General features: G+C 51.1%; 1 protein-coding gene and 1 long non-coding RNA gene across 6 annotated transcripts; one reads left to right on the top strand and one right to left on the bottom strand.

Moving 5' to 3' along the window:
* The first annotated feature begins 4,126 nt into the window (after positions 1–4,126).
* Positions 4,127–20,161, top strand: ZNF839 (zinc finger protein 839). Of its 5 annotated transcripts, none has more exons than XM_067724916.1 (8): positions 4,127–4,523; positions 9,333–10,217; positions 12,703–12,876; positions 15,036–15,128; positions 15,822–15,962; positions 17,919–18,059; positions 18,216–18,345; positions 19,148–20,161. In XM_067724916.1, exons 1-8 carry the CDS (start codon positions 4,227–4,229, stop codon positions 20,053–20,055), a joined length of 2,769 nt encoding a protein of 922 aa, XP_067581017.1. In that variant the 5' UTR covers positions 4,127–4,226; the 3' UTR covers positions 20,056–20,161. The 5 variants fall into 5 exon arrangements, with proteins under 5 accessions (XP_067581017.1, XP_067581067.1, XP_067581027.1 ...); XM_067724966.1 differs by having other exon boundaries at positions 4,128–4,523; positions 12,703–12,936; XM_067724926.1 differs by lacking the exon at positions 15,822–15,962 and having other exon boundaries at positions 4,128–4,523; positions 12,703–12,936.
* Positions 20,162–20,309: 148 nt separating this feature from the next.
* LOC137218379 (uncharacterized) lies at positions 20,310–23,577 on the bottom strand. Its single transcript, XR_010940685.1, has 3 exons — positions 23,419–23,577; positions 22,428–23,330; positions 20,310–22,318 (listed from the first exon to the last, which is right to left on the bottom strand). It is a non-coding gene; the product is annotated as an uncharacterized lncRNA (long non-coding RNA).
* Between the last annotated feature and the right edge of the window lie 130 nt (positions 23,578–23,707).

Raw genomic sequence — 23,707 nt, 5'->3', positions numbered from 1 at the left:
GTAAAAATACCAAAGATAATAAATCAGTTGTAAAGATTCCCAGTTCTGTTTCAGTGGTAAAGATTAGCCGGAAGCACTTTCTTGAGCTGTTTTGCAGAATTTAAACTTTCTTCACCAGATCTACTGGAACCTAAAGATTCATGATGTTGACCTTTTCTGACCCTCGTGATTTCAATCAACAACTCTGCCCCAATTCTAGGCAGAATTCTCCTCTGCTCAAGCCCCTTCATGAATATGCATATACCACCCAAGACCCTTCATGAATATACATATACCACCCAAGCCCCTTCCGCAACTTTGCTGTTTGGATTGACACCGCTTTGAGAGAGCTCCCTGGTGTTCTCCATACTCTCTGCAAGTAATACATCCTTCCTTCTCTCAATTTTTGGCTTGGTTGTCTTTTGGCTCCACACCCACCAAGAGGCGAACCCAGTTTTTGGGTAACAGAAGCATCTGGAAACCTCTTGCTGCTTTTTTGTTTTTCAGAGAGCTCTAAGACTTCACGTTTCTTCTTCCCGGTTCTGCAGTGTGTAGCCAGAGGGGCAGCTGGATGAATTTCTCACTCATAGTCCAAGTCAGGCATTTTTAGTTTAACAAAGTCTAGCTTTTAAGGGTGAATGCAATATTATATGAGGGTCCAGCTGTAACCGAAAGTGGGGTCTGGCTGCTCGCTGCTCAAAAGCCAATAAAGAGGCAAGGTTGGTGGAGAGGAAAGTTTGCTTTATTTCAGATGCCGACGGTGAGGGGAGGGGTGTGGCGGGGAGTGAGGCTGGAGTCCTGTCCAAAGGCCAACTCCCCACCACTGACAGCCAGTGGGCAAGAGCTTTTATAGACAGAGGGAGGGGGCTACATGCAGAAACAGCACAGTCAGCTCTGACAGTCATCTTGAAATTTGTTGTGCGGTGCTCTGATAGCATCATCTTGATTGTTTTCAGTACAGTTAATCTTCAGTTCCAGGGTCGGTTTTTTCCCATTTCTTTGAGGCCGATTCTCGGAGTTGTGGCAGCTTATGTCATGGCTACGGTCTGGTCATCATGGAGTTACTTTCTTCCACCTGGTGGGGATTTCAGTACCTACAAGACAGCTCCCAGGATACGGCTCAGAATACTATGTATAGCCCTTGAGGAGGAACTAAATCTCCTTGACTTTGCTTTCTGACTAAACTATTATTGTTTTGTCCTGTTTGACTGTTTTCCTTTCTTCTGTATTTTCTCACTTCTCTGGTTACTCTCATTCTTTGGCTAAAGTTTTTCTACAGACAAAAGGCAGGTGGAGGACATGGCGGGGAAAGACCATACAGTCCTGCTCCATTTCACAACCATGCTTGAAAAATCTCCAGTGAGAACATCTACTAGATCATTCATTCTTTTTTTTCTTTTTCCCAAGCCCTGCAGCTTGCTCGATCTTAGTTCTCAGACGAGGGATTGAACCCCGCCCAGCAGTGAGAACACCGAGTCCTAACCACTGGACCCTGAGGGCGCTGTTCTCAGCTTGTCATGGGGCCATGGGGGCAATCATTCATTCTTTTCTCAAATAGGTCTTAAGTTCTGACTTAAATCTGTAACGGCTCAAGGCTTAAAGCCACAGACCACAGGCTTAAAGCCATTGGCAAGTGCTCAGTGTGTACTAAAAGTGCCCACTAAATGCCAGCTATGGGACCGTTGTTATTATGAACAGTTAGAAGGAGAACCTAGGGCTGCTGACCTCTAGAATAGACACCTGTACACTGGTTGCATTTCACACCTTGGATGTGTGTTACAGGCACCCTGTTAGATGCGGGGACCTTGCAGAGGAGGAGCCAGCCGAGGTTGCTGCCCTCAGAGCCCATACTTTCCTAAACAAGGGCTTGAAGGGGTCCAGAATACACCTCTGTGGCATAAAAATTATTTTGAGCAGAAGCCATTTGAGTTCCTGGAAAGCCTCATCTGCCTAAAGCAGAGCCTTCCAAAAGGACTCAGAGGAATTCAATTGTCATAAAACCCCAGGAAACAAGCAGGCAAGACTGACTTTTATCACTGGAGAGGAGAGGCTGGCATCACCTAAACAGGCATTGTCATAAAACTATCTTATCTCCCATCTACTCTAGGTAAGAGCCTATTTCTCTTTCCTAAGTTGTTTGTTGTCCGGTAAGTGCCCTCTCCACCCATCCCCTCCCCTGTTAAGATAATGCTATATAAGCCCCACATTCTAACTGCCTCTTGGAGTCACATTTTTCCATGAATTCCTGTAGGTACATGAATAAAAATACATTATTAAAAATGGTCTTTTTTCTTGTTAATCTGTCTTTTGTCAGTTTAATTCACACTCCCCCAGAGACTGAACCTGAGAGGATAGAGGAAAAGTTTTTTCTCCCTTCCAGGCTCAGAAAGATAAATGGGATACTGTGTTCTAGATGAGGGGCACTTGGCTTAGGGATCAGAGAGGATCTTTCTGACATCTGAGGATGGAAGGATGAAAAGATCTTTCTTTCAAAAGTTTAAAAAAAAAAGAAGGAAGGAAGAAAAGAAAAGAGAAAGACAGACAGAAAGAAAGAAAACAGAAGGATTAAGAAATTGAAACAGGGACTTCCCTGGTGGTCCAGGGGCTAAGACTCTGCGCTCCAAATGCAGGGGACCCCCGGTTCGATCCCTGGTAGGGGAAATAGATCCCACTTGCTGCAACTTAAAGATCCCGCATGCCTCAAGGAAGATCCTGCACGCTGCAACAAAGATCCTAGATCCTGAGTGCCGCAACTAAGACCCGGCGCAGCCAAATACATAAATATTGAGGGGGAAAAAAAAAAAGAAAGAAAGAAATTGAAACAAATTCCACAAATCTAATCTCCCCTCTGGCCAATCCTTAGTGAGGCCACTAATGATAGACACTGCAGGGAGCATAGCGAACGCAAGATTGACTATGATGACGATGCGATGGTGGTCCTGTGGAGAGAAAAATGATCAGCAAGTTCACTGGAAACTTCTCAGACACCAGCCTGGCCCCCAGCTGCCCCCACCATGAGCATCATGGCATTCATCATATCATACAGCAAATGCTGGTTTTGTCTTCCTTCTTCCAGCCTAGACTCTATACAGAGGGCAGCGATGATGACTCACCCAACAAGCTCTTAGTGTTTGTTGACCAATGGCTCTACTGCCCCCTTGAGACAGGTGCACGCACTAGCGGCTACAAGACACGCGGAATCAGGAGAGTAAAAGGAGGGGAGATTGGGAAAGGATGGGCCGAAGAAGTGGGGGCGGTAGAGCTGCGGACTGAGCTGTGAAGAGGGGTGGGGCTGTTCATTCGCTCGTTTGTTCATTCATTCATATTCGTCCATCATTCATTGCCTGAGCGTGCACCGCTGGACACTGAATGAGTAAAACTACACCCTCGAGGTGCGCCCCGCCTGGGTGAGTGGGTAGGAGGAGGGGGCCGGCATGGAAACAATTTCGGGGTTGGGGAGCACACTTGTTAAAAATGCACACTTTGAGGGACTTCCCTGGTGGAGCAGTGGTTAAGAATCCTCCTGCCAAGGCAGGGGACACGGGTTCCAGCTCTGGTCCGGGAAGATCCCACATGCCGCGGAGCAACTAAGCCCGTGCGCCACAACTACTGAGGCCGCGAGCCACAACTACTGAAGTCCGTGCGCCTAGACCTCGTGCTCTGCAACAAGAGAAGCCACCGCAATGAGAAGCCCGCGCACGGCAACGAAGAATAGCCCCCCCACACACCACAACTAGAGAAAGCCTGCGTGCAGCAAAGAATACCCAACGCAGTCAAAAATAAATAAATAAAATAAAATAAATTTATAAAAAAAATTCACACTTTGAACCACCTCTCGGGTATATTAAATCGGAAGGTCTGGAGGTGGGGCCTAGGAGTCTACGTCCAGGCAGGGTCTTCACGTGACGTTGAGAACATTTGGCCAGGGTGATGTTAGGGCCGGGGCTCTGGAACCTCGAGGACCTTTGCCTGAGAGTTCCCGGACAGCTCCTGGAGGAGGTGATATGTGAACGATAGATACGTCTACGACAAGCCATAAGAAAATTCGGCCGGGTCCTGTTGTTGGTGAAGCGGTGGCAGAGCCGGGCCGGCTCAGGCCCCGCCTACCGATCTGCTCGGTCAGGTGCATTCGCCTTCCGAGGTGTCTTGGCCTGCGGGGCACTCGTAGCTGCCCCCCTTTCCCAGGTGACGCACATTTGAGCGGTCGGCGCTCGGTGACCGGGGTTCGAGTCCCCGCGTCGGCCGTTATGGCGGACGCGGAGCCTGAGGCTGAGGACGGCAGTGAGGATGGCGGCGGCGGCGGCGGCCGCCGGGCTCCCGCAGGCCAGAGAGGCAGCGCCGCGCGCGTGGCCCCGCTGGGCCCCGAGCAGCTGCGGCGGGTCCTGGAGCAGGTGACGAAGGCGCAGCCACCCGCGAAGCCGCCGCCGCCGCCCTTCGTGCTGCAGGACGCGGCGCGGCGGCTGCGGGACGCGGCCCAGCAGGCCGCCCTGCAGCGGGGCCCCGGGGCCGAGCCCCCGCGCCCGCGGCGCCTGCTACCGCCGCAGGTGAGGCGCCGGGAGGGACCTCCGGGGAAACTGAGGCCCGGAGTGGGACGAGGTCTCGCGGCGGGCAGGCCGGAGCCCGCGCCTGCGCTTCCCCCCTTAGGCCTTAGAGCTGCCCAGCCCGAGAGACCGGTGTCCGCCCGCGTTACAATTCAGGGCGTCCCCACACTCAGCTCCATGGGGACCGCAGGCCACCCGCACCTGTCACCGCCCCAGCGTTTTCAACTCCTCCCCCGCTCCGGGCTCTCGGAGCCTGTGCCCATGGCGGCCCCTGCCTGGGACCCAGCCCTGCTCAGGGCTCCCCCGTGCCGCCTGGCTCCTCTCCCAGGCCTTCGTCCGTTCATTCCGCCTCGATCACTCACGGTGTTCCGGGCCCTGCCCGAGGCGCAGCGTCGACCACAGCCCTGGAGGATGTGAGGCATGTTGTGGGCCTGACACGGGGGCTGCTGGAGAGTGAGCAGTCCTTAGGCCTGACACCGGAGTGGAGACCAGAATGGGTTAGAAGGACATTAAGAGGAGAATTTTCCATGTGGAAGGTGCTGCAAGTGGCACGGACGAGACTCGGGACAGAATTAAGTACATTACACTAACTTGGTGCAGGGCTTGTGGCAGTGCCTGTGTTTGTAACCCCAGTTACAAATGGCCCAGCACGTGCCCGACATTCGCTTAATGAATGAGACACGTGAAAGCACTCTGTATACTAGCCAACATCCCTTCTCAGCGGCGCTATTTTCCCGTCACACAGCTCTTGGCTGCTAGGGAAGCTGGATCTAGAACATGGTCTTCCGAGCCCAGAGGGACTCGGGCTTCTCAATGCTTCTCACTTCAAAATTGCCATAGATTTTTCTTCCACTATAATAAATAGGTAGAGAACAGAATCAGCGATCTTCACGGGGTTTCACTTAACGGTTTTTTTTTTTTTTTTTTTTTGCGGTACGCGGGCCTCTCACTGTTGTGGCCTCTACAGTTAGGAATACAGGCTCCGGACGCGCAGGCCTAGCGGCCATGGCTCACGGGCCCAGCCGCTCCGCGGCATGTGGGATCTTCCCGGACCAGGGCACGAACCCGTGTCCCTTGCATCGGCAGGCGGACGCTCAACCACTGCGCCACCAGGGAAGCCCCGGTTTTGTTTTTGACTGAGTGATTTTGACAGTTTAGGGTCATATCCAGTTGGTCATCAAGACTGGAAAGGTTGTCTCACTAAAGTTTGGGAAGACAAGTATGATCCTGCTCAAATGCCATACTTCTTAGAGGTGTGACCTTGGGTAACGCGACCTCTTTGGGCTTTAGTTTCCTTATTTGTGGGAGGTTTTGGCTTTCCAGCTCGTACTCTGCTGTTGAAACAGATGCCTCTCACATAAGCCCGGCACAGCAGGTCTGTGGAGTCAGAAGGGTGCCAGTGGCTCACTTGCTGGCCTCTGCTCCGTGCCTGGCACTGTGCTGAGCCGCTTGGTTCTCAGCAGCCACACAGAAGTGCTTTTATCAGCGTTTTACAGATGAAGAACTAGCTCAGAGGGGTTGAGTGATTTTTGCCCGGGGTCCCCTAGGTGTGGCTACTCTCCAGGGCCTGTTGAATGTGGCTACAGCTTTTTGGGTTTGGTAGCTTAGGAAAGAGTCCAAAAATGACGTATTCCAGAAAATGAAAGCAAACTTAGGTAGCATGATCGTGTTCGGTAGCTAATCTAGTTGGAATGCTATAAATTCTACCTGCATTCACGACGATGTAATTTTGCAGTCTGTTCAGCTAATATTCTTTGCCCGCGCGCCCCCCCCCCACCCCAAGCTGTGCCATGGAGGCCACAAAGACAAATCAGATGTGTACCTTGCCCCTAGGGAGGTTATGATGTTATGAGGCAGGTAGAACATGACTCAGGATAACTTCTGATCAAGGCCAGAAAGCTAGAGGTACGATAAAGAACTAAATGCATTGAGAGAAAGGGAGAGGTTATTTCTGGCTGAGGGGGTCAGAAGAGGTGGCATTTGAACTAGATCTGCAGGGTGGGTCAAAGTTGAAAATACAGGAGAGGAGAGGCAGTGCTGGAGGTGGGGCAGGGTGTGCCTTTGGAGATCCCAGGCCTTGTGGTTCTCTGTCGGGGGTGGTGTGGATTAGAAGGCACAGACCAAGTGAACACACTCCCACAGGTCAGCCCCTATCCCTCCCATCCTTCCCGTTCCTGCCCCACAGAAACATTTCCAGTTTCCTACCACACAACGTGCCCTTTTTCATGCATCCCTGCGTTCACACGTTTTTCCTTACACCTAGAATATGTGTTCCATCTGGCAAAAATTCTACTCAGCTTTCAAGGCCCCCCGCGGAGGTCACCGCTTCTGGGAAGCCTACCAGGCCTGAACTGTTCCTGCCCCTCTTACTGCACCCGTTGCACCTTGGTGTTGCTTTCCTATCGGTGTTCCTTAGGAAACCTACTCTGCCTTCAGAATCATCAGTGGCGTTTTGAAAGTACAGATTTTGAGGCAGGATATCCTGAGTCAGCAAGTTTGTAGGTGACTGAGGTGGGGCAGGGGAAACACCCCCTCCGCAAGGGTGAGGCTGGGACTTAACTTTTGTTTGTGTATTGGCACCCAGAGATACTTAGTAAAACTCTGTTGAATGAAATAGACATATAACAAAGTATCAAGTATAGTACCCACTTGGTAAACTGGTCTGGAAAGCAGATGAAAGAATTAGACCACCTTGGCCACTTGTGGTAATTCTAAAACAATAGGATTTGGCCTGGGGGGTGGGGGGGTTCTGTCTGTCTTTAATGGCATTATCTGGTAATACCCCAAGAGCTTAGAGACACTTTCGAAGTGATTGGTAGTAAAGTGAAACAAATGTGATTCTTAAAAGATGTGCAAGTAAATCTAGTTGTCATTGGATTCACAGTAGCCCAGGACCAGCTCTGTACCCTTCCTCAAAAACCAATATGTTGACTTGTCTCTGCTGTTTGTAGTAAGTGTATAACATGCACTCAGACAGATACACCCCAGCTTGATTTCAAGGGTTTCCATTCTGTCCTGTGTGATATTTTTGTTGACCCTCTACTTGGTAGAGGGTTGAGTCCAAAGAGGGCCTGTTGGTGACCCCAAATTGGTGGCTCTCAACTGGGGGCAGTTTTGCCCCAGGGGGGGCGTTTGGCGCTGTCTGGAGACATTTTTGATTGTCACAGCTTGGGGAGTGCTACTGGCATCTGGTGGGTAGAGGCTGGGATGGTGCTCAACAGTGCATAGCACACCTGCCACGACACACTTACTGGTCCGAAATGTCAGTTGTGCTGCAGTTGAGAAAGCCGGCTCTGGGTGATGAGGTTTGTCTGTCTTTTCTCCCTGGAGAAAGATGCTCATTGTTTCTGCTTGGTGAGGGCAGGAGCCTTGTTTTGCTGCCCCTCCCCCGAGCCCATGACAGCATTTAGTCTCCGTAAAGCGCTGTGTCGGGCATCCGGTCACTGCTCAGTATTTGTGGAACCTTGTTGGCAGCATTCCTTCCCTTTGGTGGGTGTTTTGCTGTTACAGACAGTGCTGCCTTGAACCTCCCAGACATACATCTTTGTGCCTGTGCCAGTGTTTCTTCTGGGATCCAAGAAGCAGGATTGCTGGGGATCAAAAAGCACATGCGGGGCTTCCCTGGTGGCGCAGTGGTTGAGAGTCCGCTTGCTGATGCAGGGGACACGGGTTTGTGCCCTGGTCCTGGAGGATCCCACATGCCGCGGAGCAGCTGGGCCCGTGAGCCGTGGCCGCTGAGCCTGTGCGGCCGGAGCCTGTGCTCTGCAACGGGAGAGGCCACAGCAGTGAGAGGCCCGCGTATCGCAAAAAAAAAAAAAAAAAAAGCACATGCATTTAAAACTTCATTAGATGTCAAAAAAAAAAGTTGGTGAAGAAATGCAGCCCCGCTTCTAGGTGTGTGCCCTGGAGGAACTCACACGTGTATACACACACGTACATCACAGCGCAGAGCAGACCAGAGAGCGCAGGGTTGGTGACCACCTGTCCTCTGACAAGAGAACATTGATCTCATGCTGCAGAGCAAATGAACGCCTGAGAGCTGCACACCTCAATATGGATGAATTTCACAAACAAGATAGGGAGGAAAAAGCCCCAACAAGATACCGGAGATGATATTCACTTACCTATAGCTTAAAAACACATCAAAACAGAACTGCATATCTTTAGGGATATCTACAAGTGTAATATAAAGAATGCATGAGAATGGTAAAGAGCAGATTCAGGACAGGGTGAAGAAAAAGGCATGCGGCTTGGGGGCATAGCAGAGGGCTTTCCCCGGGTAGTAATGTTGCATGTTGTAAGGTAGGTGGTAGCGACCTGAATACATAGTTCTTTATGGCATTTTTGGTTTCCAGAATTTCACTGAAAACTTTTAAAAAAGAGGCCACATATTGAATTGAGTCCAATTTAGAGTACTAAGAACTCCAGGTTAACACACATATGGTAAAACTATAAAGAAGGATATTCATGAGCTCATTACTGGATCTTGACTGGTATTTTTTTTTTAAAGTGATGTAGAGTAGATGCTGTCAGAGGCCTTTCTGTAGGAGTGGTAAGGGCGTGAACGTTTTATTTTGTTATGTATATGCAAATGTTTCTGTAAGCACGAGGGGTGTGACGTAAAATGGATTACTGTGGACTGGGCAGAAGGGTTGAGAAGCACCACTGTAAACACTACAGATACATTATATAGACTCTTTTCTATGTAAGATGTATAAGTTAGAAAAAAATCTCAACAGTGGATTTAAGATGAGAGTAAAATTGTAGAAATGTTGGTAAGCATAGTCCTTCTTTTCTTTTTCTGTGTTTAAGCAATTGGAAGCCATCTGTGTCAAGGTTACATCTGGAGGGACGAAAGGTCAGGAAAAGCCGATGCCTGCACTGGCCACCATCCAGCCCAAGACAGCCAGGCCGAGCCAGCCGCTCGGGAGACACTGCAGCGCGCTGGGGCTCAGCGTCACCAGCTCGCAGCTGCTCGGGGCGCAGCCCCTCCTGAGCACCGGGCCACAGCCGCGTTTCCTGAGTCACTCACCTCAGCCTCCTGTTCAGGTGTTCGTCCAGAGGCCACTGCTCGCCCTCCGACCAGACCCTGCGAAGAGAGTCTTGGCCTCTGAGGCCCTGAGTGGACAAGGCACCACGTTGTCCCCTCTGTCAGCCTCTGACCCACCAGCAGGAACATCTGTTTCATCCAGTCCAGCAAATTTATTTATTTCCAACTCGCAAACAAAATGCACCAAGAAACTAAAAAAATCTTTAAAAGTGAAAACACGTTCTGGACGGATATCTCGACCTCCCAAGTATAAAGCTAAAGATTATAAATTCATAAAAACAGAGGATTTGGCCGGTGGGCACCCCTCAGACTCTGACGACTATTCAGAACTGAGCGTGGAGGAAGATGAAGACCACAGCGGAAGGCAGGCGCTCTTTGATTTATCGAGCTGCTCTCTGAGGCCCAAAACTTTTAAGTGTCAGACCTGTGAAAAGTCATATATAGGAAAGGGGGGGCTCGCCCGGCACTTTAAGCTGAATCCAGGCCATGGCCACCTGGAGCCTGAGACGTTGCTGTCTAAGAAAGCCAATGGGAGCATGATCCTGGGCCCCACGGAGGGCAGGACCACCAGCCTGGCATCCCGGGAGCTGTCCACGCCAGCGCTTCTAAGTGAGGAAGGGGCCCGCTCAGCACGGGGTGGCCTGCAGGTAACGTTTCTGTCTGGTGATAGCGTCCGGATTCCTGCCCATCCTTTTTTTTTTTTTTTTTTTTAAATCTTTTTTTGGCCATGCCGCACGGCATGTGGGATCTTAGTTCCCCGACCAGGGATCGAACCCACGCCCCCTGTATTGGCAGCATGGAGCCTTAACCACTGGACCGCCAGGGAAGTCCCCTGCCCATCATCCTTAAATTAACTTTACGTTGTCTGCGCTGCTGCCAGATAATCGAGGAGAAGTGTGTCTTCCGTCCAGTGCCGACGGTTTACTGACGGGAACGCAGGCACCAGTCCTGTAGATCCGGTCAGTAAAACTAATCGCAACCACTCTCGGCTCATGCTGACATGACTGTGGGCCTGGGAAAGGTCCAAGTGGGGGGCGCCAGTCCACAGGGCTGCTGCCTGGGGCGTCCGCAGTAAGACGTCTGCTTGCCGTGTTCTCTCCTTGCTTTGCCCCTTCCGAAACTCAATCGGACAAAGCAGATACGAGTCACCATGAGTTTGCATCACCACGTCAACGTTTATTTACTGAAATTTTAACTTACCCAACATGTGTGGTGAGCATTTGTGTGCCATGTACAGTAGGTCAGTTATTTAAAAAACAGCAGGTGGATCACGTTAACAAGTGGCAGGCCTCTGTGGTCGCCCTCATCCCTCTTTGTCTTAAGCTTCCTTCCTTTTCCTTTGACTTGTGTTAGCTGTTGTTCGTTATTTGTAGTTTTCAGACATTAAATAGAGAAACCGGCGTTGGAATTGATGTGACTACTTGATGGGAGTTTGTGACTTTAGGGACCTGGAAGCTGTTGAAAATGCATGTTTGCCTGCTCGTGGCGACCTCATTCCCAGCAGCGGACAGGGTTCCTGCGGGAGGGCTGAGGCCGGTGGCTGCTTCCGCTTTCACATCCGCTCCTTGGGGCCTGAACAGACACCTCCTGGGCCCAGGAGATCTGTACTGAGTGAGGCCTAGTGGTAGAACCATGGGACAGCCCTGTGTTAGGATTCAAAAATATTGTCTCACCTTGCAGCCTCAGTAATAATAGTAATAACAGTAATACCGTTTATTGCTCGCCTGCTTTGGGCAGGAACATCACATACGTTTTCTCATCCTGTGAGAGCCCTAAAGGCAGGTGCAGGAGTCCCTACTGGAGACGAGGCGCATGGGGCTCAGAGGGGATGACGGGCTCCCCGTCGAGGCACGCCTAGGACTCTGTCCAGGCTGGGGTTAGACCCAGGTCTTTTGACCTCAAAGCCTGCACTCTAGGCCCGGCTGCCTCTGCTAGGAGTTTCTACGCATCTCACAGCTGGCAAGAGCGCGACTTTTGAGAGACCTCTAACTTTTCTTAAGTTGTAGTAGGACCAGCATGACCATGTAGTTTGTCACCCAAACCTGGACATTCTGAGAATGAAAGGGGCACTATTAATCATTCCAAGGGACAGCAGGCACAGCCAGGACTGCCTCAGACAAACTGGAGGACCAGGTCGGCTGGCACTTCCATTTCCTTCAGTAATGAAATCTTACACCACAGCAAAAGCAGCTTTTGGATATCTGACTTCTGGAATTGAGGCACCTAGCCTTGCTCCAGACGGCTTTGAGGCCGTGGGGTCCCAGAGCGGCTCCCTCCAGCCAGAACTATGTCTCGTCTCCTCTCCTGAGTCGGCCGTGGATGGCCACGTGGTGCTTAAAGCCACAGGCGGACCTGGCGTTCCTCCTGAGGCTCCATTTTAATGAAGATTTGGAGGGAAAATTCTTTAAGAGGACACACTTTGTACTACCTTTCCTTGTATTTAACCTTCCACCAGTCCTGGGAGATGTAGGTGTATTATTCCTATTTTCAGAGGAGGAGGGAATTGGCACAGAATGAGGAAATAGCTAGATAGTGTTAGATCCCGATTCTTTTCACAAAGCTGTGCAAATCCATGGAGACAGAAAGTAGATTAGTGGCTGCTGGGTCTGGGGGGAGGGAGGAATGTGTGATAATGTGTAGGGTTTCTTTGGGGGATGATGAAACTGTTTTGGGATTAGATAGTGGTGATGGTTACACAACCTTGTGAATATCCTAAAATCCACCTAATTGTATATTTCCAAAGGATGAACTTTATGGTATTTGAAATATATCCAATAAAAAATAATTTAAAAAAATCTAAAAGTCATGGGTAAATTATGAATTAACAAAATTCAGGTCAATTTTTAAGATGGTAGTGACATCAGAAAAGTCTTTTGTTTCATTTTGGGCAACACCCCAGGGTTAGGGTTTGTCAGCCCTGACCTGCAGGGTAGTATTCGTCTGGTGTCTTAAAGGGATACGTGGTTTACCTGTAAGATGCATTGATTATAGTTTATGTGTCTTAATTATGCAAAGAAGAAGAATTTAGCAAGTTCCTTGCTTTTGACTTGACGTTTTTCTGCTTTAAGGTTTTCATCATGGTGTATAAAGCATGATTATTTTATTTTTGTTTGGGTGTGCAACCCTATCTAGAATGGTCAGTCTGTAGACGTTGAAGAGGCGCTGGTGTCTGAACCAAAAAATGGAAGTTTTTCAGCCCTTTTGGGATCAGAGAGACACCCCGGACCTAGAAGAAGCGGCTACTCCGTGGCCCTCCCAGAGCCCAGCGCAGCCGTCCTGGAGCAGAGTGGAGCGGTTGGCCCGCAGGTGGGCGTTGGGGCAGCGTGTGCACAGGGCCCGGCAAGGAGCAGAGCCAGGCTCCTGGAGGTGCGTCGCTCTTAGAACCCTGTTCTTGAAACCTGTGTCTCTGGCATGGTACGTGGCAGTTCACTATTAGGTTTCTGAATTTAGAAGTAAAATACCCAGTTTAGGTCAACTAAGCAGTTCACCTGATGTGTAATTAGACGAAGTGTGTAATAAATTCAAAGACAGCATTATCTGAAATAACTCCTAGGTGTACCTGTTTGAAATGACCAGAGGGCCTTAAATATAGAGCGGCTTGCCTTTTTCAGTTTTAGAATAATTATAAGCTGTGTTTTCATGGAAGCAGTTTAGAAAACAACAGAAATGGTTTTCTATCTTTTTGTAAAACGTTTCAAGGTATAAAAGCATGTTTCAGGTTTTGAACTCTAGAATCTCCATTCCACCCCCTTGAAAGTAAGTTTATCGAATTTAGTTGGATTGGCTTAGAAAAGCGGAAACCCAAACTTACCCGAATTGTCTTTGACTAGGATGTATTTATTTGCCTGCTAATGGCTGGATGAGTATCTTAAAGAAAAGAAGTGAAAAACAGCAAGAGAGAGCACGAGATAGTTAGTGAGACAACTGGCCCCAGAAGGAGTGGCTTGCTGGCAGCAGCCCCGCCTCCCAGCTCCGACCACGGGCTTCCCGCAGGCACCGCAGCGGCGCAGCTGCTGTGCCTCGTTTCACTGAGTCCCTGACCATAGTAGCTCCACTTAGGTGAGAAACCTGAACCTCACAGGGGCTGTTAACTTGTACCAGGTCCCCCCGCAGGTCGGTGGCGGATCCAGAATTTGGATCTGAGACCAGTGAGGTGACCCTAACACGCCACCTTGACTGGCAGTGCCACACCTCTCATACTGAGAGTCGAGGACTGCTCCGAACAGCACCGCTCTTGATCTTACAGATGGGAGTCTCCCCAGAAACGGGCATTCATTTATACAGGAACTGGGTGTCCGTCCAGTAACGGGCCCTGTCCTGGCTGGGCGGGAACGCTGTGCAAGGGGAGAGCTGGCGGCCAGAGCAGTCAGCGGCAGCACGGCCAGGTGCGCGTGGCTGGGAAGCGGGGAACTAGGAGGTGCCCTCTCTGCTGCTGTGATGCGCGTCCTGGACGTCCGGACGTGGGCCAGACCGCAGAGGGGCCATGCCCCACACGCCCACCTTCTCACGCCTCCTGAGTGCTGGAAACCAGCTGGTCGTTTTGCTCTAAGGGCTCTTGAAAGTCACGATTAGACATTTTTATCTTGCAAATGAAAAGGTTTTCCTTTTGCTTTTTGACTGTTTTATGACCATCTGTGGCTTCCTTGGAACCCCTGCCAGTTTGCAGCTCTCAATTGATGGCCCTTCCTAAGCCCTGAGCCCGTGACCTCCCTGAGCCTTGTATGACTGTTTCTAGGAAGTGTCGGTTTCGCCCTGACATTCTTGCCTCCCTGGGTGATCTCACTCATCCTCCTGGTTTCTCAAACCACCTTCCATCTGCTGACTCTCACGCCTGTACTTCTGTCCAGACCGCTCCCGAGCTTCAGAGCTGATTTCAGGCATCCCCACCTGCTGTCCTGTAGAGCCCTCCACATCCTGCCGGAGCCCACAGGCTGGCTTCCTGCCCCACCCCCTATTATCAGGGGGCTGCCTGGGTGCTCAGCTGGGTGCCCAGAGGCACCCATGACTCCTCTTTTCCCCCTTCACTCACCCCTCCCCCATCCTGAGGACTGAGGATGGTGCCCTCCCTGCATCCTCTCCCCCTCCCCCCCACCTTGGGTCCTAGTCTCCTCGTCTGTCCTGCCTGTACATGTGCTTTGGTGGTGGTCTCCTGGCGGAGGGTGAGCCCTGGAGAGCAGGAAGCACATTTCCCCACCGCTGTGTCCTTCTCCAGGGCCTGGCGCCCACCACTCGTTCAGTGCTGTCGCGCGGGAGCCAGACTCTGAACCCACCGTTGACCACGGGGCTTTGTCAGCGGGTGAGCAAGTGCGATGCTTAACAAGGCAGAACGTTTACAGTTGAGAGGCGCGTAATCACTGAGAATTTAGGGAACTTTCTGCCTTCTGTGTTCTCTGCTACAACAACTCGTTGGCTGCTGGGAAATTCTTTCCATACTGTCAAAGATGTCAAATGCTTTCTTCTGGTAGTTTCTCCACCAGTGTGACCGGGAGGATCTAGTGGAGTTGGCTCTGCCTCTGCTGGCTCAGGTCGTGACCGTGTCTGAATTTCTTCTGATGAAGGTGAGTCTCCTTAGTGTTTCTAAGTGATTGAGGGGATGATTTGAAGTTATTTAGAAAGGCATCCTTCATATTTACTTAGAAGGAGCCAGGCCCTTGGAAATCCTCTCCCTGCCCCAGGACAGAGCTAAAGTGAGCCTGCCGGTCCTGCCCGGATGCCCAGCACACGGCTCTCAGGCAGGCCGCTCGTGGACCCGTGACTGTTTTCACTTTGTGTGGGAGGAGCGACAGTCACCTTTCTCCTGGCTCCCACCCACCTGCCAGCCTCCTCCACTGCAGCTCTGCCCCCGATAGGCCCGCTCTGAGATGCGGCCTCACCACCGGCACCCACGCTCCCCGGAGGCGCCCCGCGGAGCAGAGGCCTGGCCCTCCCTGGCCTGCAGGCCCTGGACTGTGCCCATTTTCGTCCTCAGGGCCTCTCTGCCTTCCCATACCGCTCCCCTGGCCACCATCCTCTTGTGGCCCTCATCTGGGCTGGTTTGTTTCCTGGGCTGCTTCTCCCAGGCCCGTTCTGGTGCCCTGCCGAGCACAGTGCTGGGCACATAGGCTCTCGCTGGGGAGCGAAGGCAGTGCCTGTGTTCATGGCTGCTGAGGGCTGAGGAGCTTGAGTCCTTCCTCTTTCAGATTTCTCTCTGTATTTTCCATTTCATTGCCTCGGGTTTAAACATTTTTTTTGTCATCTTTATCTTCACTAAGGTTGAAAAAGGTCATCTAGCAAAACCTTTCTTCCCAGCTGTGTACAAGGAATTTGAAGAGTTGCATAAAATGGTTAAGAAAATGTGTCAAGATTACCTCCATAGCTCTGGTCCCTGTTCTCTGGAAATAAACAACAGTAAGGTAACAAGCTCACAAGAGAGACTCGCTCTTATAGCCAAAAGAAGGCTGTCCATTAAAAAGGAGGATGTTTATTTTAGTAGTGACATCTTCCCAGTCAGCTTCTTCTAGCTTTTTCTACTGTCAAGTGCAGGTTTTTTTTCTTCATGTAAAAGCGATACATGCTTTTTTCAGAAAACTCGGAAATGCAGATAAGCTAAAAGAAAATTGCAAACACCCATAATCCTCCCACTCACCGATGATCACAGTGAATAGACTGTGTTTGCAAAGGGCTGAGTTGCACAGGGACCAGTAGTTATTTTTTGCGGTTGTGTCGACAGAATTCTCATTTCAGTGTCATTGCCTTTAGCTATATTGGGTACTTGACCAAAAGATGTCGTGAGCTGATGAGGATTTACTTGTCTCGGATCAAACCCTTTGCTGGGCAGAGTGTGGCCCGTGGTCAGGTCACCAGGGGCCTCTCACTGTGTCCAGCACGGAGACTCAGGTCTGTGCCTCCACTGAGCAGCTCACTGACTCCCGGCAAGTCCCTGCACCCTCCACCCCTCTGCCAAAGGGCAGCACTGAGCTCACGGGCTTTTCCGGCTCTCACGTGCCGGGGCTGTAATAGTCTGGTTTCGCCAGACTGTTGAACAACACGGATGGGCTTGGAGGGCATTATGCTGAGGGAGGTAAGTCAGAGGAAGACAAATGCGGTATAGCATCAATTATATGCGGGATCTAAGAAATACAACCAGCTAGTGAATACAGGTACGTAAGTAAGTAGGTCAGAAGGTAAATAAGTGGTGTCGGGTTTACTAAAAAATCACTCACACAACAATGAAGACTGCTTAGGCCATGTTGGCTTTAACTGCTCCTAACATGTGATTACACTGACGATGGAGCTGCCTGTCTGTGATTGGAAAGGTGAGTGTTTTCTCAGTACAGAGCAGTTAGTTGCTTCTGTAGCAAGAAGTCTTAATCTACACTGTAATATAATGCATGGGTTTTTTGGGTTTTGCTTTTTGTTTTTTTTTTGGCCATGATCATTAGTTTTATACAAATTCAATATTTAATATAACCTAATAAACTCTTGTGTTTTATTTTCTTAAATCGTACATTTTTAAAATGCAGTGGATTCTTTGCTAGGCCTCCCATAGATGCCCCAGTTGGCAGTGGTCACCTACCTGTTTGTAAACTGTCGGTTAAGCCGGTGTGGGTACCACCCTTACGGAGCAGACAGGACGTGCACGAACGCTGTGCACGCTCACCGGGACCCTTTGTGGGCAGTTCGGGATGTGACGCAGCCTCTTTGGAGCGAACACAGTGGCTCTGTTGGCAGGGGACACTGTCAGGTTGTTGGGCACTAAGCTTGCCGACCCCTGTTCTCTAGCTTAACCTTGACCTGCTGCCCTTCCTTCCTTCCCCACCCCTTGCCTGCTCTGTGGTGTTCTCTTTATGCTGTCCAGGTATCAGTGATGATAGCTGTTGGTTATTACCTTAACATCCAGTGCTTTACGTAGGTTTTGCATAGGGAGTCTAATCTAATCTTTACAAAGTCCCTTCAGGGCAACTGTGGTCTCCCTCATAAGATAAGGAGACTTAGCAGGTAGGTGGTTTCCAAGGTCACCCAGGTTCTGAGCAGAGGTGCTGGGGTCCAGCTCTGGCTCTCAAACCCACATCCTTTCCACCAACTGGTAAAGGAGATCTGGTCCCAGAATAGGCAGGATTATCTTTCTGAAGATACCAGTGAGAATTCAGCAAAGGAGGAATAATGGGCAAGAAAGTTACCATGGTGTCAGACTAACATTATGAAGCTTGTGATGACAATTTATCTTCATTTTTCCCACTGTTTAGGTGGTACCTTGCTGTACAAAGGGACTTCATAGATTTAAACTCAGCCCTTTGTTCTTAAGTGTTGACACGATTCCGAATCTTGTGTTTTGAGTGGAGCGTCTCTATGGGCCCCTTTCTGCTCAGGTTGCCGAGTCCTTAGGAATCACAGAAGAATTCCTGAGGAAAAAAGAAGTACACACGGACTGCACTCCTCCCAAGCGCAGCAGCCGAGAGGACCACCCGGAGGACCTGGAGGGCGCTGGCCCGCAGAAGAGGGAGAATGAGGTGGGCGTGGCCGTGAGGGGCGCCCGGCTACTGTCTGCTCCACATTGCACTGTTGGGGCTGGATCTCTTCAACTCACAACACTGTTTTCCAGGAAGAAAAGGTGCAAGGTGGCCTGTTTCTCCCTAGTCTTAGCTGGTTGCATCTTCTCTTCCTAGACCGCAGAGGACAGGCTGGCTTCGGTGAAAAGGACCAGAAGAGAAACTGTGCCCCAGGACACCACAGAGTATTCTGCCGACGGTGGAGGCCTGCAGAGGCTGGCCTCGTGTGCCCCAGCTGCCAGTGCGGGTAAAACACTCTTTGCGGGGTGCACCCTGGGGCTCAGAGGCCTGCTGCTTGGGTGGGTGCCCCTATGGCCACATCTCAGAGAACCCTCTGGTTTCTCAAGAGTTTTACCCCAACCTCCCAGTGTGCTGTGGTTCCATGTTTATTCCCCATGAGTCTTGGGGTCTTTGGGCTTTTCTTGGGTGCTTTCTTGAAACGAAGACCTGCCTCGTGGTACTGAGTCGGTTGTACCTGGCGGGGGTCCCAAGAAGTTAGGCAGACCTGAGACCAGGGACAGGTCCCAAGGACACACCAAGTCCACGGCTTGGCTTTCGTGAGACTTGGCTCTAAGTGCCAGCTGAGAGTTAACGTTCGAAAATGGGACGTGTTCCGGCTTTATTTCGCCAGAACTGATCAATGAGACAGCTCGAATGTACGGCAGGCATGCTGAGAATGGTTATACAACTTTCTAAAATCTCATCAGGGCCGCCTGATACCTCGCCTGATCCTAAAGTCTCTAATTTAAAGAGGCATTCTCCCTTCTAGAACTTATTACTTAATTCTTCCGGAGGGGAGGGCAGATTTATTCATTGAGAACCATGAAAACCCTCTGGCACCTGCTTGGAACACAGCTCCTCTCCCCTAACTAGTCTGAGTTTCCTCTTTTAATTTCATCCATTCTTGGAAGCTACCAAGTAACAAGGAGGGTTTATGTTTTCATTTTTTGGGCAAGAAAATTACTTTGGACTAGCTTGTTTTGCATAGTGAGTACAGTGACCGGCCATAGCAGTACACAAATGATTGTCTGTTTTTCCCAACTGTTTAGGTTTTGCCCCTGGAGTGAATGGGGGAGCGTCTCACCTACCTGAAGAAAGTCCCACGATGCCGGTTTCTGAGCTCGACAGCAGCACAGCACAGGCAGGCCAGCAGCTGAAAGCATTTGCTGACTCAGCCGCTGGGAGTGGGTCTGCAGACCCTGCTCTCTTGTTTCGAGAAGCCCGTGGGCTGGGGGTTTATACTCAGTTAGGAGAACCAGGGTCTCTGGCCCAAGACCAGGTGGCAGCGTCCTCTGGGGAGAAGGCCCAGGAACACTCGTCAGAACAGGATGCTGGGGACGGCCAGGGAAGCCGGGCTCTCTGCAGCACCTCGATGGCCCTGCTGCCTGGCCGGCCTGGAAATGCAGAGGGGGGAAGCCTCCGCGAGGTGCGCGGCTCCCACCTGAGCAGCCCGCGGTCCGGCCCCGGCGAGGTCCTGCTTCTGGAGGCCGCGGCCCCGCCGCAGGAGAAAGCATGGTCCGTGGACGTCGTGCCAGCTGGCTATGCCTACGGCACCACGTCTGAGCCGGGGCCTCAACCCAGCCAGGGCGGATTGCTGGGTCCTGAAGGGGGCCTCACAGGCCACGCGGGGGACTTGGACCCATCGCCCTGCGGGACCGAGACACATGCTGACCGGAGGGAGCTGGAGGGCATCACTGCCGTCAGGGAAGCCATGGTTTTCGAAAATGCCAGTGGGGGTCCCACGTTGCCATCCCAGCGACAGGAGCAGATATTTATCCAGACTTCTGATGGGCGTATCTTGTCCCATCCAGGCTCCATAGTGTCTGGGGAGGGGGACATTGTCATAGTGACCGACACAGAGGGGCCTGCCCTGCAGCCGGGGCCCCCGGAAGGAGTTCCTCTGGAAACCATGGAGACGGAGCCCTCTCATGAAATGGAGGCAGAACCGCAGTCCTAGATTTGTATGTATTTTACCTGGAGGTCTACTTCAAGGAATGTTTATTTTTCTAATGTGAGTACTGACACAAGTGAACATTTTATTTATAAAGAATAATGTCTTTCTACCCCACTGTCTACCTTTTTCTACATCTTTCTCATTGTAATAATGGCAGATACGTTACCTGATAACAAATTCCCGATACGTCTAACTGGTAGGAGCTTTTGACCACTATTGCAGTTAATACCAGTACACTGTTTCTTGAATCTCCCCTGCTCCCCAGTTCCAAAAAACTACGCCCCCTTTCTCTTCGGTGATATGCTGCTCTTTCACCAGACTTGGTCCATACTAGAAGCTTCTTTTGGGCTCAATAAAAAAATAAATATGTAAGCTTGCCATCTGGGCAGCATTTTATTGGGAAGTAGGAAAGAAAGTTGTTTCTACTGACACTTTATGGATGAGGAAAGTGAGGCATAGGGATGGGACCCCCAGTCCTTTGATGTCCCACGTGTAAAGTCACTTATCAAGATCTCTCTCTTTTTGGAATGTTTTCCTTGGCTCTATTACAAGGGGAGAAAGGGAGGGCCCTTTGCCCACACACAGCTGACAGCATCAAGAGGGCACAGCTGTCCTCTGCCTCCGCTGGCAGAGACTGTCCGCAGAGGCCCCGGGCAGGCAGAGCTACGGGTTGTGGGCTGCACCCCCTGGTGCTGTGCTCCCGTCAGGCCCGCTGTGGAGGGGCAGGCCTTATTCTTGGGGGGCCACATTGCCTACAGCCCTCTCAAGTGACTGGGGGCGTCTTCCTGTCCTCTAACTTGATATCAAAGCGGGTCCAACAGGACCAGAAGGGTGGGCGTCCCTGCAGGATGGAATGAGTAAACCACAGCTGCTCAGGAGAGTCGGGCTCGAGGGTCAGGCCATGGCATTGATGCCGAGAGCTCAGCTTCTCTGTACACTGGTGACCAGTCGAATCTCAGAGACAGAGTTTTGGGTGAAGTAGAAAAGGACAGCTTTATTACTCTGCCAGACAAAGGGGGACACAGTGGGCTCCTGCCTTGGAAAAACTATGTGTCCCAGCCCGGGAGGATCTGATAAGGAGTTTTATAACAATACCTCCCAAGGGCAGGGTTGCTGACAAGATGAGGGGCCGCGGGGTCTCAGGCGCGGCCCTCCTAGCCTTGATGAGCTTCTCGAGGCCTTGCTGAGCTTCTCGGGTCCCTGTGATCTCGCCTCCTAGCCTTGGCCGCTCCTCCCTTGATTAGCAGCTGTTCAAACCTGCCCTTTGGCACTCAGGGGAGGTCACGGAGGCTGCAGTCTTGCCTACAAGAAACGGGGGACAAGAAGGCCTCCATGCCCAGGAGCCCCACAGGGCCCCGCTTGGTTTCAGCACATCCTGTGGACCCGGGCACTTCTCAGGAACCCAGAGCCGCGCGAAACCACTGGGGGTCCAGTCCTGGGGGCCTGGAGCGTGGGGGTTAGGACTTCAACACGCGAACCTGGGGGGACACATCCAGAGCACAGCACCTCTCAAGTAAAAATGTGAGCCGGTGGGCATTCAGGAAGTTGAGTGGCTCTGCTCCAGAGGTGGTCCAGACCCAGGTCGCTTCCGCACCTAGGGTGGCCCTCTTCCCAGAGGTCTCAGAAGGCTTGCTGCCCCGTGTGTCTGCTCCATCCCCCGGAGAGAGGAGCCTGTGAGGGTGGCGATCTGGGAGATGCACACAAGGCCTCTGCTCACATCTCGTTGGTCCTTGGCCACACCTTGCTGCAAAAAAGGCTCTGAAACCTCCTCCTAAACTGGTAGCCATAGCCAGGTAACACTTAAATGAAGCAGAGAATCAACACCAAAGGAGGACCCGCCAATCGCCTCCCCCTAGAGTGGTTAAAATTGCTTCGGGTCAGTCTGGAGAGGTGGTAGTAGCAGCTCTGATAAAACAACAAAGGGGTGTGCGTCTCCTGCTCACAAGTCATGTCACTCAGAGGTCGCAGGGGACCCAGCAGGGGCAGCCACATCTCAAGCACTGCTGGTGACGCCACCAGAGGGAGAGAGCTTCGGGGGAGGTTAGACCCACCACGAGAGGCACTTCGGTGGCCACATGGTCTCACCCAAGCCCAAGGGCACTGAAGTGCAGGCTTTCCATGGGCCGGGAAGGCAGGAGTCTGGGAATATTTGGTGAATGGCGTGAGTGGTTGATCAACAGAGGTCACATTATCACTGTTGTTCACAGCTGTGCTGTGTTCGGTACCTTGTGATTCCTTTCATGGTTTGTCTAAGCTTTTGTGTTTCCTGGAAAGAGAGAGGGAGGGAATTTTTTTTTTAGTTTTCATTAAATGTACTTATCGTGAATTCATCTTGAACTGCTTCCCCATCCCAGTTCTGTTTTTGTGGCTTCTACCTGTTAATATTTCTTTACTGTCTATTTCGCAAGATTTCCAGAGGCAGAGGAGATATCTGGTGATCAATCCACTATGCTTAGAAGTCTAATATGGGTTCTCCAATGGCTTCATTGTTCCTTTCAGATAGAAATTGTCCTATAGTTGTGTAATGACTTTGGAACTCAGCAAACTCAACAGCCGAGAGCTCTTCCATCAATCTGATGCCTCTTCTGCTGTGTGAGGGACCCCTGGGCTAATGCCACTGGACACCTGGCTCATTCACTTGTTTGTCCTTTGCAGTGAAACGGAGCAGGACCCTGTGGGACTCCTGGGCACAAGTCCTTCCATGTCACCCATTTCTTGTTTGTAGGAGATTGGTTTCATTCAGCTTCCATGGCCTTCCCCGAGTTCCAAAGGGCAGGTTCAAACAGCCGAACGGAGGGGATGCAGAGACAAGAGGAGTAGTCAAGAAACAATAGTGCAGCCTTAGGGCAGGGTCCTGGTTCCTCCTCAAGGGATACACAGAACAATACCTTGGAGCTCTTCTGCAGAGCTAAAACCCCCAACAAATAGAAGACGTTAACTACCTGACGAAGCACTTTATTCCAGAGAGGCCACAGCTCGAGGATGCCAGATACTTGGACTGAAGGAACGGGGGCCTGCACACACTCTCATCCTTACCAGCAGCCCACCCCAGGTTGGGACACACAGTTTTGAGGGCATTAGCCCGCTGTTGCCCCCTTTGCCTGGCAAAGCAATAAAGCTATTCTTTTCTTCTTCACCCCAAACTCTGTCTCTGAGATTCAGTTCAGTGCTAGTGCACAGAGGTGGGGTTTTGGCATCAGCAGCACTGATCGTTTCCATTAGTTCTTCTGGGCAACCTGGGTGTCCGAGGACGAGGCATCACGAACACAGGAAATGTCCTAGAAAGGGCTAGAAATTCTTCAGGGTCTCCTCTGAAGAGCATTTGTTCTTTAAGTAACCACACCCCACCCCAAACATAAAACTGACCTCGTGCCTCGGAGGGCCCCGTCCTGCCTGTCTGGCTCAGGACTGCAGCCTGCTGTCTAAGCCGTAGGACGCAGGGGGCAGGGTGCCACTTTTGCCGAATGCTGACCAGGCGGTTTCCAGACAGCAGGACATCTGACAGGCTGCTTTTCTGATGGTTAGATTTTAATAAATACTGCAAAGGAAAGAGAAATTCTAAGACATGTTGCCTTTAAATGCTTTGGCTATGCCAACTTACACAGTGAGATATCCTTTCGCTCAAAATACATTCCCATCATATATAAAGTCTTTT

The sequence above is a fragment of the Pseudorca crassidens genome, chromosome 1 (assembly GCF_039906515.1).
Source record: "Pseudorca crassidens isolate mPseCra1 chromosome 1, mPseCra1.hap1, whole genome shotgun sequence".
Taxonomy (NCBI): Eukaryota; Metazoa; Chordata; class Mammalia; order Artiodactyla; family Delphinidae; genus Pseudorca; species Pseudorca crassidens.
The sequence above is the reverse complement of the archived record's forward strand: the minus strand, read 5'-3'. Positions and strand labels throughout refer to the sequence as shown.

What these genes read in the sequence shown, in the direction of transcription:
- ZNF839 (XM_067724966.1), top strand. Translation starts at nt 4,227, where the DNA reads ATGGCGGACGCGGAGCCTGAGGCTGAGGACGGCAGTGAGGATGGCGGC. An exon ending in GCAGAGCCAGGCTCCTGGAG is followed by an intron (nt 12,937 to 15,035) that starts GTGCGTCGCTCT and finishes TTCTTCTGGTAG; the next exon opens with TTTCTCCACCAGTGTGACCG. An exon ending in TGCCCCAGCTGCCAGTGCGG is followed by an intron (nt 18,346 to 19,147) that starts GTAAAACACTCT and finishes CCAACTGTTTAG; the next exon opens with GTTTTGCCCCTGGAGTGAAT.